Source organism: Dermacentor albipictus, chromosome 1 (assembly GCF_038994185.2).
Source record: "Dermacentor albipictus isolate Rhodes 1998 colony chromosome 1, USDA_Dalb.pri_finalv2, whole genome shotgun sequence".
Taxonomy (NCBI): domain Eukaryota; kingdom Metazoa; phylum Arthropoda; class Arachnida; order Ixodida; family Ixodidae; genus Dermacentor; species Dermacentor albipictus.
In genome coordinates this window covers 240,841,072-240,856,300 of record NC_091821.1, presented here as the reverse complement: position 1 = coordinate 240,856,300, position 15,229 = coordinate 240,841,072, and the positions used below count along the sequence as shown (strand labels likewise).

Below are 15,229 nucleotides of genomic sequence, written 5' to 3'. Positions count from 1 at the left end.
CAAGATGCAGGTGGTGACACTGCCTTCAAGTTCCCGCACCAGCTCATTGTGACGTCGTGGATCTTGACAACATCTTCTAGGGCCTAGTTAATTCTTCAGCGGTAAAAATAGACTACATTGTGTTCTAAAGGAGCCAAAGATTGAACATGGCGAGTTTCGGTAATTTTTGCTGAGCCAACACGGCCTAAATAAGAAAAAATACTTTGAAATCTGTGACGTCACAATGACAGACCAGCATTGTGGATACGGCGCGAAACTGAAAACTAAAACTCTGACCTTCATTTTCTTTTATAAACAAGCTATTATTTTGAAATTAACAGAAGAGTTTTCAGAGAACACTTTATTTGCCTAAACTGTTTTAGTGTTTTGCTTTAGTGTCCCTATAACAATGGCAGTCTTTTGTAAATGCTCCAGCAGTACCCAAGCATATGCTAGAAACTGCTGAAGCATGCACCTTCAGCCAATGTGCTCCCTGAGTGGAACAAAAGATGGATTTGTAGGCCACGTTATCCTTGAGTTCACCGACATTTCCCATCCACCACTCACCATTGCTAACTGCCACAATCAGCTTCAAGTGGAGAGGATGCGCAACAGTTTGGTTGCCTCACGAGACATTGCAGAAATGACAGTTTATGCCAACAAAGTGGGATGTTCAGTGATTCCCACACACATACAAATAACTTTATTGCCTTCCTTATCATGGCTATGGCTGCATCCCCCAAAGTGCAGTGACCATTCTCTGGCTTAAAAATCTCCCAAAAGAGGAAAGGCACAGTCTAGGCTACCAAATGTTCAAGATGTTCCGACCATCTTTAACAAATGAAAATAGGACGCAACTTTAGTGGGGAAAAAAGAAGTTAAATATATTTAAGCTAACAATAGCACACTGATTCACAGATGCACATGGAGTCATGGAGTGACCAAATTTTGGGCCTAGCTTCAGTAATACTCTAACCCAAACAACTTACTTGCTTTGCACTTCTCTCAAAGAGCACATACTGCTGGCACTGGTCCAGTCGTTTCTTGCGTACAGTCCAGTACTCCAGGACTTTGTTCTCTTGCTTCAGCAGCTGTTCCATGAGAGCTGTGGAGGTTTAACAGGTGCTTGTCAGTTCACACATTCAAGAAATATAGAAACTAAGACAAAAAAAATAGAGAGTAAAATTTTGTCCCACAGCTCCTTTTTCAGCACTATGCTGCCTAATTGCTATTTGTTGCAGTAATTTAAAATGTCAGCATGCCTACAAGGCTTTGTTCAATGACACAGTGCTTGAAGGCCCCAACACATAGTGATGTCACAAATAATTTGACTGGGCTTCTTCATAGGAATTTATGGTTACCAGCAGTGCAAAATTGACAGAGATGAGGAGCAGGCAACACGAGCACTAACTTCAAGCGCTGTGTGTGTTCTTGTCTGTCTTGTCTTATTCACGCTGTACAGATAATTATCAATGAACAGCAAGCCCAACTTTCCATGCTAACTTCAAACTGATCTTTAATGCAAAAATTACTTGCATATATGTACACAAACAATAAGAAGAAATAAAGAAAATAAAGAGTTTAAAAACATACAAAGTGGGAAAGGTAACCGTATTTACTAGCATAATGATCACACTTATTAAAAAATTGATGCAAATTCAGGGGTGCGATCATTACGCGGGTTAAATTTCCCGTGAAAAGAAAAAAAAGGGTTTTTTTTTTTCATTACGTGTTTGCTGCAAGATGACAACAGGTCAACAAATAGGCTGCTGCCGCTGTAACAGTGCGGGATACCAAAACAAAAATGGCGGCCGGCAGAGCAAGCCGAACGCGACGAATGCATTTTTTTTTTTTTCCTTCTCGTGAGTACATCACGCGCATTGAAACAGTTTCTTCTGTATCAGTAATGAATAATATTGTTACTATCGACAAGTTTGCGGCAATAACGTAGCCATGACCACTTTGAGGGGACAGAAACAGAGATGGGTGCACTTAGCTGCCAGTGACAGAAACCCATGACGGGCACGTTGTGGAAACTGCGGCATTTGTCTTCACTACTATCCTAACACGGCATGCTTTTGCTAAGGGTGAGCGAATATCTTAGCTGTGTTACAAGCGTCGGCGTATGAATAGGGTACATTTCTAACGTATCACTGTAAACGTGGCTGCTATCGTTGCCGCTTATGATTTGTTGAGTGCCCACGAGTGCAGACGAGAAGAATCGAAAAGCGCCTTTTTTGTTGTTGTTGTTGTTGTCCACAACCATTATAAAGCCTACAAATAATAAAGCCAAGGCAAGTTAGGCTGTAGCTTTTTTTTTTTTTCATGGAAGTGCGGAAAGTGATGAAAGGAATGAAATGGGGCACCTGTTTAGAATGTTCGGTGCGTGCAGACCACTTGGTATGTCTTGAAGAGTCGTTCGCGTAGCATTCGACATCATTTGACAGATGGTAAGCGCGATCATCATTAACTAGACTTGGCACACGACATATCGCTGCGGCAAGTTCGGGGTGCGATCATTACATGGGAAAGGAAAAAAAATCGAATTTTGACGACAGAATTCAGGGATGCGATCATTACGCGAGTGCGATCCTTATGAAAGTAAATACGGTAGCCACCAGTAAACACCCCGAGAATGCACAATGCCACACATCAGACATTACCAAAGTGGGTGCGCATGCTAGTACAGTCGAACCTCAATATAACAATCACAGATGTAACAAATTATAGAATATAAAAATGTAGTAATTTTAAAATGTTCTCAATGGTGTAAACAAGTATTGAATGCATGCTTACAACAAATATTGGATGTAATGAAGGCATTTTCATGCTGGATGAAACATTATATAACAAGTTCCGACTGTAATGTCCTATTGTGGTGTTCTGCATTCTTGGAGTCTTGACACATGGGTTTTAGTATTGCTTGGTTAGTGTGCTTTCAGTGTCATTATTCATTTTTAAATTATTTCTTGACATTTTTTGGTTTCTTACCATTTGCCTACACATATGCAAATGATGTATTTGGGACATGCCGCAATTTCGTACAATGATGTAATAATAGTTTATTCATGAAATAAAATAAATTGAATCACAGTCTAATAAAGATGCATTCACTAAAATATTTAACACAGCACCGAGAAGAACAAAAGGCATCTGTTTTCCGTGACTTAATTTTGTGCTACCTGTAATCATGGGCACACTTGTGACCGAGTGCAAGGTGCCACTCACCTTTCACCTTGGCCTCAGGGCCCCGGCAACTTGCATCCCCATGCCCTGCACAATGCTGGCTGCACCGGGCAGTGTACTTGAGGAAGGTCTCGGCATTGCGACGGGCCATGGTGCATGCTTTGAGAAATGCTTCCTTCTTCTCTTGATGCTTGGCGAGAAGCTGGGCCAGTTGGGCACCTCGATCTGTACCTTCCATCTCCTCCCCGGCAGCACACCAGTCTTCATCGCGTCGGTACTCCCGCTCAAGGCTATCCAAGACAGAGTAGACCTGCCAGCAAGACACCCAACCAGCCCTCAAAATGCTGCTACCGCTTACCAGGAAGCATCGTTAAGCACCAAGAGGCAATGAAATAAAATTCCTCAGAAACACACTGAATTTGTTTTAATTGCCATCGTCATCCTAAAAACTGCATTAGAGCTTTTTAAGGTAAGGTACGAATTACCACTGTAGCAAAGCTGCCTCAAGGTGGAAATTAATGAAATTTAATGCCGAAGGTAGTTAAAAGCACACATTCACTGCGAGACAATGCTACTCTTACAGCACTGTGAGAGTCTGTAATACCAACAAAAACACCTGAAATACGCTGCAGCACAGCAGATGGCACATGGAACTGCTGCTTAAAGCTGTTCACAGAATATGTGGTCACCTGCTCCGCTGTCTTGTAGAAGCGCAAAGCAGCCGTGACCATGCGATGTCGATCCTCAGCATGCGTCATCATACGATGCCACCACGTGTCAACAGCCTCCGCGACAGCCCGCACAGCTGCTGGATCATAATGGTTTGCTTGTACAAGAGACTCTGCCCTCTGTTGAATCTGAATGGCACTCGCATGCGTTTTCTGAAAGAAAAAGAAAAAAGAAAATAAAGAAAGGAAGAGAAAAAAATATATATGCATGTTCAAATGCTAAAACTCTGCACTTACCAGACATATAATAGGGTCCCCAATTCGAAATCAAAACTGCTTACATGCTGCTCATATAGGTGAACCCTTCAAAAAGTGCTACGAGCATTTTTCATAATGCTACAGTAATTCACAAGCGCTAGTACAGTTAAACCTGAATATAACAAACTTAATTATAACAAAATTCTCGATATAATGAAGTATCAAACATTTCACAACTTACTGTCCATAGAACACCATGTATTTAAGACCTCAATATAAGGAATTGTGTTTATACATGATTTCAATATAATGAACCTTAATTGCTGTCGCGAAGGGATATCGAGACAATAAATGGAAACTTTGGCAGACGCAGATTGTCAAATGGCTGAATTACAAAGCTGCTTGCAAACGCACCTCTGAAACTGCATGCTGTGTGACTAAGAGCAACCAACCGCCGAAGTGAAGCAGCGTCATGTTCCACATAAAGTACAAGTGCAATAAGATTCTTGTGCTACGCACACTGTATGATTTGGGTGCGAGTGAGAGGGTACGAGGGTGAGCCGAGAAGGATGGTGGCTTGATGAGCACCATCTTCACGCGCGAGCAAGGGAAAAGAGGGGGGGGGGGGAGCAAGCTCATGGCAACACAATCAAGCGCGCGCGAGGGGGGGGGGGGTGTTCAGGTTGGTAAGCGCGACTATGGCTGCGCATGGCTGTCAGTGCAGCTGAGTGCCCATGCAGCCTGCGCACTCACACAGGTAATCTGCCACGTATGCAAAGAGTGGGTGTGGCAAGATGACGTGACATCACGTGCGCTGTCCTCCTGCACGTTTAGTAATGATGGTCACGTAATGTTAAGCTTCTGAGAAGCATTGAAGAGAGAGAGAGGAAGTATTCGCTCCCCACTCTCAGCGCTTTTCATGATAGCGATGTCCCACTGCGGGTGACACTATCAGCCGCAAGGGCGGAGTGGAAACGAAAGCGTGGCTGGCTTCACTTCGTACCGCTGATATCAAGACGTCGTCAACACAGCATGAAACCGTACCTACTGTATCTTTTTTCTTATTCAAGACTTCAATGTCTTCTATGTAACAAAAATCCATCGGCAACAGTATTTATTTGTATAAAAAATCGAATTTCAATATAACGAAGCAAACTGATCATTTTACCCACTTCATTATATCTAGGCTTAACTGTATAGCGTTATTCAGACAATGTAGCACACAACCCACACACAACACTGGCAGCAGCAAAGGCAAAGTACTTTCTACTTCACAATGTGACGATTGAAACACAAAAGTGGCATTGGGATGCAAATGCGTATTGTCCAACAATCAACCTCTCTATATGGCTTTCAAAGATTATGAAAAGGCATTTGATTCAGTAGAGATACCTGTAGTAATGGATGCATTGCATAATCAAGAAGTACAAGAGGCATACGTGAATATCTTGGGAAATATCTACAAAGATTCCACAGCTACCTTTGTTCTCCACAAGAAAAGCAGAAAATTACCTATCAGGAAAGTGGTCAAGCAAGGAGACACAATTTCTCCAATGCTATTCGCTGCATGCTTGGAAGCATTCAAGCTAGTAAACTGGGAAGGCTTAGGAGTGAGGATTAACGGTGAATATCTCAGCAACCTTTGGTTTGCAGATAATATTGTCCTATTCAGCAACACTGGGGACGAGTAACAAAAAATGATTGAGGACCTTAAAAGAGAGTGTACGAGTGGGGTTGAAGATTAATAAACAAAAGACAAAGATAATGTTCAATAGCCTGGCAAGGGAACAAGAGTTCAGGATTGCCAGTCAGCCCCTAGTCTGTATAGGAGTAGGTTTATCTAGGTCAAGTACTCACAGGTAATCACATACATAGGTAAATTTACAGAAGAGTAAACATGGGGTGGAGTGCATATGGCAGGCATTATGAAATCCTGAGTGAGAGCTTACCACTGTCATGCACAATCATTGCATTCTACCAGTGCTAACATATGGGGCAGAAACTTGGAGCTTAACAAAGAAGCTGAAGAACAAGTTAAGGACCCCGCAAAGTGCGACGGAATGAAAAATGGTAGGCTTAACATTAAGAGACTGGAAGTAAGCAGTGTTGATCATAGAGCAAACAGGAATAGCCGATACTATTAAAGTTGACATTAAGAGAAAGAAAATTGAGCTGGGCAGGCTATGTAATGGGTAGGGTAGAATGGATGATTAGCGTTATAAAATGGGTGCCAAGGGAAGGGAAGCACAGTCGAGGACGGCAGAAAATTAGGAGAGGTGATGAAATGAGGAAATTTGCAGGCGCAAGTTGGAACGAGCTAGTGCAAGACAGGAGTAATTGGAGACTGCTAGGAGAGACCGTCGCCCTGCAGTGGATATAAATATGGGCTGATTATTATTATTATTATTATTATTATTATTATTATTATTATTATTATTATTATTATTATTATTATTATTATTATCCGTGCAGCTTCTGGGTCAGCATGACATCATTTCCCTGGTTTGCTAGCAACAACGCATGCTAATAGACTTGTAAGGCATCAAAAATACAGCAGTCCACTAAAAACAGAGCTAAATGATATTTACGTTTGTGGTTATTCTTTTATAAATATAATGTCAGTGGTTTCTTCAACGTCTTGAATTGTGGTGTTCTTTGCAACTGTGATATACCGTCATGTTCTATATGAATTGCAACAAGGGAGCCTGTGGCCCAAGGAGCTGCACGGAAGTGCCAACATAAAAATTGACTCGTCATCCCAACCCTGCGAAAGTGGATGGCCAGCAAAGCTGTTAGAAAATCACTCAAATGCCGTCGATGGGCATATGAAATGTTTTGTTTTGCCTAGTCTTAGCATGACACCGTTGTTGAGCATTATGATTTTGCACTCTTCGACGCTCATCATATTCACGCTGCTCTTTGAGAGCCTGAACTTTGCGTGGTCTACCCATAGCAGTCTTGCAATGAACTGAATTAGTTGCTAGGCAGGTCTCCCTTTTATATATGACATTTGGTGATACCACTCACTGATTTACATGCTGCTGTTGCCCCTTTCCCACCGGAACAGCTTATGCAACCGTAATCTTTACTGGGAAACACACATAAGGAGAAGGAACGTGCCTTGCATTGTTCACAGGCACCTTATCATCCATCATGCGGTTTTGACGCTTGTTTTGTGCTTTTCTTTATTGAAATGAATACTGAGCTGTGTGTTGTATGCCTGATTCCAAAGGAGATATGCACTTTTTTCGTTTTCTTTTCTTTTTTTCCCTGACAGACACGAAAAATTCCAAAAGGTGAACTGAACACCATTTCAATTAGTGGTAGCACCCATGTTTAGAAGAATAATGGGATGTGTATACCATGTTGCAACTCCTCTTGAGTGCAATAGTACAGTTCCTGTATGCATGCTCACTGTTTTTCCCATTTGTTTGCTATGTTACCAAAGCAGTGAACAGTTCAAATGAAAAATAAAGAACATTTGAAAGTTGGCACTGCTTATGTATCCTCTTGTGTCATTCATTCTGCACTGCAGTATCAGAACAAAGCTTAGTGTTCGCTATAACACCCTCAACTCGACATTGGCATCGCAAGTCTTCTGAATGACCTCAAGTGAGTCAAGGTCAGCTCTACGTAGTTAAGCAAGGCGTCTTTTTGCAGCAGCGCACTGCTATCAATGATATGACAATAATACCAATGATGTCATTGCTGGCAAATAAGAAAATCAGCAATACTCGAAGCTTTTAATAATTTACACAGCTCACATAGCATGAATATTTAGCCAAGATGAACAACACAATCTATTCTGCCCATCACACATACTGCCTGACAATGGCTAGGTTTATTTGGAGCGTCTTGAAAAGTTTGTTGCCATTATGTAAACAATGAGTTTCTCACCTCTATTGCCAGCTGAAACTGTTCATGTTGGGAGCGTGACTGCTCAGCTTCAGTGAGGCAAGTTGGAATCGCAAACGTGGCAGAGAGCATCGCCTCTCCATTTCTGATCCATGTGTTCACCTGGAAAACACAAGCCACACAATGCCATCTGGTGTCACATAGTACATGCCAACAACATCAGCAACAAAGTACACCCCTTTGAAGGGAAAATGTGCTTTGTTTTCTCTTACCTTTTCACTAACAGCTTTACATTATTTCTAAGTGTAAACCAGCACATAACATGAACTGGCATATTAATACAAGTAACTTTTCACAACTCTATTTTTTTTAACTGCATGTATGATCATTGTGCAAGTTTACAATGTGTGATGCAACCATAGCTACAAACTTAAAATAGGATGTATTAGCATAAAACAATGTGCAATAAACTATCATACTGTGCAGCTGCACAAGGGCTGGGACCCACATAAGGACCATTGTAGTTACAAATGAAGCACAGTGTTATGATAAAATTTTATGAAAGAACATCAATGTACTCACTAAGAGGCCAGAATGCAGCCAGTTTTGATCGCATCCAGGCAAATACTGATGCTGCACAGACATGCATCATGGTAGTGTATCCAGTAATGGGACTACTTTGGAATGTCTGCCTTCTCCTATTTTTGTGCTTTAGTTTACTGCAGACCTGTGCAGCCCCAACTCTATTAGCACCTGCATTTCTCCTTATACACAGTTGCAATAAAAAAAAATTTGTGCTTTATTTAGAACATGGTTTTGAATGGTGTGTGCGCAGACTTCTCAAGCGGTACAAAGTCTTATTAAATATAACAAGCTTTTGCAGAATTTCCAACCTATACAAGCACCATGTACTATGTTTAGAATGATGCCTAAAATAAAATATTAGATTTATTTTGTCTCAGTTTTGTGCTTTTGCAGGTAACGAACTCAACTACCAATTGATTAAGTTTTGCGGAATAGCCAACCTATCAATGGAAGATGGTGTGGGTTCGTAAAACGAGAATGACGCTCAACACAATGAAAGGAAACGGGAGTGATGACACAGAGGTGCCAAACTACTGCGAGAGAGCCTATCTTGGAGTTAATCCTCTAAAATGATGAGCGTCCACACCATCTCAATGCACAAAAGCAGCAACCTCAATCTACTCGCACATTTGATTGCTTGGTGCAGTGCTTCTGCTGGAACGTATAAGCAAACATAGCAAACATAGTGGTATGTGCAATTTTTTACCACAATATATGCCTATGTTTGCCCCAGCACATGTACAGGTGATGCCACATGATCACATCGCTTCAATAATGCCATTGTAAGTCTATGGTCACGGCTGCATTACACACTGTTGGATCACATTATAAATAACATTTTTCCTTTATACTGAGTTGCCTAAAGGTATATCTCGCATTCTATAGTAGTTGCATTACACTGATGCAAATATGATGTTTTTGTTCTAAACTTCATGTACGAACCAAGCCCAACTGCAAACTCTCCTAAAGCACTGCAAATTTCCTGATTTTATCGCACCACCTAGTCTTCTGTCATCCTCTACTGCGCTTCCCTTCTCTTAGCAGCCATTCTGTCACCCGAATGGTTGAACGGTCATCTACTCTACGCATTACATGACCTGCCCAGCGCTATTTTAAAGCGACAGCGTTAAGGAGCTCATGTTGCAGAAAAGCCAGTGTCGTCGGCGTTGGCTGTGAGCGAAAAATCCCGGAAGGCAATTCATAAATAAAAAACAACTTTCAAGATGGGCTGGGTGGGAATCGAACCAGAGTCTCCAGAGTGTGAGATGGAGACGCTACCACTCAGCCACAAGTTCGATGGTTCAAAGTGGGACAAAAATCCCACTAGTGAATGCGGTGTTGCCTTAGATACCTGCCATAGAAAGTTATACTGAGGTGTATATCGGTAATTATGAGCATGTAAATTACAGAAGTCGCACTTACACGAGTAGCGAAGTACGTTTCCGCTACATTTCTTCTGCGCTCTGCGCACATGGAGAGCCATCTTGCAGCAAACACAGAAGACCCCTTCTTTGCAATGTACGGCGCTGCCCCGACATGTGGCGCAGCACTCGCCCGCTTATCCCCTCCGTCTCGTTTGAGCGTATTGCGGCCGTGCGGGTACCAGTGCGAGGATCCCCCAATACCCTTGCGTTTAATAAGTTTTCGCGCTCTCTCCTCTTCCAACTTCCAGCGTGCATCACTCGAACCCTCGTGTTTAGGCGACGCAGCTCCTCTTTCCACTCACAGCGCGATTCCTAGGTGCAGCATCCGATGCGGGACGCCTCTGACGTGATCACTGCACCGTAGCGCGTCTGGTGGGAAAGCGTCCCTTGCGATGTTTGCCGTGCTGCTGGCGAGGAGTCATGCGTCTGCATGGTGCTCCCAAGCGAGATAGACAACAATCACATCGAGGCGTCCACCTTCATGGCGCGTCGTGGCCCGGCTGTCTGTGCCGATCACGATGTTTGGCTTGTGTAGATCGTTTTGAGCGAGCAGTGCGAACGGGGTGCGATGCGCTATCGTGTTCCACTCTTGAAGGCAAAGCTTAAGTGTCCTCAAATTTTTTTTTCTCTTCATGTCAATTAGAACGTCGTCATACCCGTTCGTTCTCTGATCCAAAACGCTCTCTATCTGTCTCTTAAAGTTATACCTAGCATTCTTCGTTCCATCGGTCTTTGCACAGTTCTTAATTTGTTCACAAGTTTCTTTGTCAGCCTCCGGTAAAATGCATTGATTGTACAGTCGCCGACCGATTTTCCGGACTCCGAAAATTTGGACATGCCCGATTATTCGGTCAGATTCGCGGCACCGCCATTCTCCCCATAGACCATAATGTATAACAACTGCCGAAAGTTCGGACACCTTGCCACTTCTAATCTGATTTTTCGGACACTCCTTGAGCCAACTCGGTCGAGAGCACCATGTACCGACTCTGACCGGTGCATGGTTCGACTTGCTGAACGCCATTTTTGTTTTGAACGGAGCTTCCCTGATGCCCCACGAAGTGGCGCTACTGCAAATCCCCGCTCATCATCATCGTTTCTGCCTGGTTTGATAGAGTGGCTCTACAGCAGCTCCGGTTTCAGCTTAATAAGCCATGTCCAGACAATCCAGCAGCCATAATGAAAAAATGATGCAAAAAAAAGAACAACATGTAATGTGTCTCCGCTTGTGTTTAGAAAACATTACGAGTTATTCCTTCCTCTCATTTTTATGTCACACTTATTATCCGTCTCTCAAGGCCTACTCATTACATTGTTAACAAAACACTTGATAATGTGGCTGAACCTCCTCTCTCACCACGTACGAAACGCGAAAAGCAATGGAATCAGCATAGAATGTTTCAAAATATCGGCTCTGCTCGCACTGCATCGAAAGAGTGCCCACACAGCGGTTTTTCGCGCCAGAAACTAGCTTTGGAGGAAAGCCAAATTAAAGTGACGGTATTATTTTTCCTGAGAGTGTATGCCTGCAGCAAGAACAAGCTCATGGGAAAAAATAAAAGCAATATAAACAGATGGGGAAGCGACCCACGTGTAGAGAAAAGGCAAAACCGATGCGTTCAAGTAAATGTATCGCTTCTAAATAAGCCAAACTGGCAATCGGGACGTCTGCACAAAAAACTACAGAAACAGAAAACCATCAGATTTCAGTACGCTTTTATCAGCTGTGAATTCATAAGTGCCATTGAACACCAGCTGTATGCTGCCTAGAGGACATATTCGAATAGGTGTCCTTCTGCAGCTACTGTTAGATACGGGACCTTTTCCTGAGTCTACTTCGAGCGCACCAGACCACATCGAATCGCGCCACACTTAAGTAAGGAACGCAGAAGCAGATCTACCCCGTTCCCGAGGCGCGGCACGTGCAAACGAGTTGGCGTCCCCGACCTCGTGCGCCGCAGGTGGAGCTATTCACTGCTCCACTCTTCCCGAAAGTGAAGCGAGAGCCTGGCACTGTTCCAGGTAATGTGGGTCCCGAGGCAAGATGGCTGTAATGCATCGTGAAGCCCTGGCAGCAATCCCCCATCCGCCTTTGTAAAGGCAGTTGCAGACTGGGCAGGCAATACCGCAGAGAGAAGTAAGCCTTCGGACAATTGGGGCCCAAGGAGTGACCCTGTGCGCCGGGTGTGACACAATCGCACAGACGCCTACCATTGGTCGAAAATGACGACACCTGAGCGGGCTCGCCGATTGGCCGAAAATGGCGTCACCTGAGCGGGCTCGCCGATTGGCTGAACGTGACGTGACTTCAAGACACCGAAGGGCTTAAAAGCCAGAGACCGGGAGCAGCAGTAGAGCATTCCTAGAGCATTCCTCCATTCATCTCCTTCGGGCTTCTTGCCACGGGCCGCAGCGTCCGAGTTGCTGCTGACCCGTAATTAATTTATGACTGTTGATTTCTTTGTACTCTCACTTTAAATAATGTAAATAAACCTCCAGTTTTTCATCTCCAAGTCCTCCTCAACCTCGGCCAGCTCCCGGACCCAACGGCAAGGTCCAAAATCTGGGGGACAGAAATTGGGATTGTCCTCAAGATCCGACACTACGTAGTACTGAGTCCGCTTTATCACATCTTCAATGGCTTTCTTGATGACCAACGCTCAAATTCTATGGCAGACATCCGTTATCCTTGCCTTGAGCTCATCTGACGTCATCGTCTCAAACACGTAATTACGATCTTTAATATAACCCCAAAGAAAGAAATTGAGCGGAGAGAGGTCAGCTAACCAAGCCGGCTAATTTACAGGCCCGTGCCTTCGAAACCATTGTGCATGAAAAGTTTCACCCATCCAGTTTCATGTATGGCTGCTGCTGTGTGCTGGCTTGCTGATACCACAGAAGTGGAAGACCTGACAGGGGGACTTTGCTGAGAAACTCATCCACTACTCCTTCAAGGATTTCATCCCCCTACTGCTGTCCAGTTAGTGTGTGATCAAAGATGGGACCGAATATAGCACCGGCGTAAATTCTGCACCACACATTGAATGACCTTAAAAGGAAGAGGTCCAGACACCGACCAAAATGGTTTAAAATCAACATTTACATTTTGGCTCCCCAACGGGAGCCTTGTTCACAAAACGAAACATAAAGTCAAATGTAAATATCCATTTTAAACCATTTTGGTCGGTGTCCAGACCTCTTCCCTTTAGGTACGTTTCATCCCGACCAGACGGACTTCCCTCATATTCTCGACTTCATACATTGAATGACCACTCATACTTGTGTCGAGTGCGTTTTATAAACCCAGTGTGGATTGGAGTCTCTCTAATAGTGTTCATTATGGAAATTTACCTGGGCGTTTCTGCAAAGATTAGCTTCATCGGTGCACATGATGTTGCTCAAAATGTCCAGTGACTCGTCGGCTTTTGTGAGGTCCCAATTCAAGAAATCTAGATGATTCTTCAAGTCCCTATTTTCCAAGCACTGGTGCTGGTTAAGCTGCTAAGAGTGAAACACCGAGTGATCTAGAAACCTCCAAACTGATGACTTGGAAATTGGTTCTTAGGCCGCCACATCCCACCTGCTAGCATGAGGATTTGAGGCCATAAATGCTACATCTGTGCATAGGCTAGGATGGAGTCCTCCGCCGCTGTTTCTGGAAACTACCGGTTTGTCTCAGGTTTTCATAATTTCAGATGATAGTTGGCAGGCATGTTGGTTTGAGTCCATGACAGAATGTGTAAGCACGACTGAACAAGGATGTAGAAAGAAACAGACACACAGAGAAAGTGCTGTCTCTTTCTTTCTATGTCCTCGTTCAGTCGTGCTTACAGATTATATCATTGTTCATTTAGTTTGTAAGCGAATGTTTAGGAATTTATGCGGCCAATGAAACTACTATCCTTACATCGTATAGCTCTCTACTAATTTGCTATTGAAATCGGTGCTTCTCCTTTCGGACGAAACTGCGACTTTTTTTTTCTCTTTTATTTCCTTTATTTTTTTCTGACTCGGAAGGAGCCTGTTCAAGGGCACTGCTTTATGATGCAGGTCAAAGTGCAGTCACGCAGTATTTTTCATATTTAGCGGGGTTTCTTTATCAGTTGGAAAAAATTCGTACGCAATTAGTATGTAGCTGAAACTATCGCAATTATATGTCTATTGTCTGTGCCTACATTAATTGACACTTTGATAATTAGGATAGTATGTCTTGAGTTAGATAATTAATTATAATTACCTAAATAAATTTCTGTAACGAAGAAAATTACTGGCGGCTACTCCACTGTACTGGAAATATGCACTAGGTTTTCTTCAAGTAATGCAATTGCACGTTTTTTTATTTTGGTGCATCATAGTTAATTGGGACACCTTCTATATATTTATGACCTCTGCATGCAAGTGATGATGTTCCCTTCTGTAATAAATGTAACTTATTGGAAAGGTTTCTCTTCTTTTTTTTTTCGTGAGTCATTAACATTGCTTACTGGAAAGAGAAGCAACACTGAAACACATATCATTCAGGTGCATTTCACACGCCACTGATAAAAGACTCTGCCAAGGGGATCACTCAAGTTTGCAGGTTTTTCTTTCAAGGTCAAAAAGGCACACAAAGCAATTAGAAGTGAGGTGAACATACAGCAACATATTCATTTTCTAGGCATAGGCTATCCATAGCTTTAGAAAGATTTGTTAACTGGCTAACTCCTCCTCTTTCAAAAATATAATAAACTTTGTCCTGCATATATATTTAAATATATTTTGTATGTGCATGGTGTTTACAATGGAAATTTAAAGCAATGTTGAAGTGAGAAAATATGGATGAGACAGCCGCCACTGATGGTTCTAATGCGCTTGTCATTTTATTGTCAGGATTTGAAGAACTAAAGCGAAATTATGAATTAAAAGCTGTGCGCATCTGCACCAACAATGATGCAGTAAGCTATTAGCCCCATTAAATAGGAGAAAAGGTAGAGGCAAGCAAAAGAAACCTCAAATTATGTGGGTGACAAAACTCTGGTAATGACACTTTAGGTGGGGGAGGGGGGAAATAGGCTTGCCCCCCCCCCTCGGAAAACTTCTGACAGGGCTCGGGCCCTGGAGCACACCCCCTCCCCCCCATATTCAGCACCTATATGAAGCACGCTTTCTGAAGGCGCCTTTCCCTTCTCCTGCAATCAACCCACGTATGCAAGCTGCCACGAGCAAAGAATGGCTATTGTTCACCCGTTTTGTCAGAACTTTGGCTTTACGCATTCTGTCTCCTCTTTCAACAAT

At 43.1% G+C, this 15,229-nt stretch overlaps 1 protein-coding gene across 3 annotated transcripts in view; it reads right to left on the bottom strand.

Moving 5' to 3' along the window:
- trio (trio Rho guanine nucleotide exchange factor) overlaps positions 1 to 15,229 on the bottom strand; it is a 254,652-nt gene that overhangs the window by 201,251 nt on the left and 38,172 nt on the right. For all 3 annotated transcript variants that reach the window (XM_065431400.1, XM_065431401.1, XM_065431403.1), the window contains exons 20-23: positions 7,989 to 8,108; positions 3,855 to 4,046; positions 3,208 to 3,475; positions 969 to 1,084 (exon numbers count right to left, since the gene is read on the bottom strand). In XM_065431400.1, the coding sequence (XP_065287472.1) occupies positions 969 to 1,084; positions 3,208 to 3,475; positions 3,855 to 4,046; positions 7,989 to 8,108 (696 nt within the window). The remainder of the gene's footprint in view (positions 1 to 968; positions 1,085 to 3,207; positions 3,476 to 3,854; positions 4,047 to 7,988; positions 8,109 to 15,229) is intronic.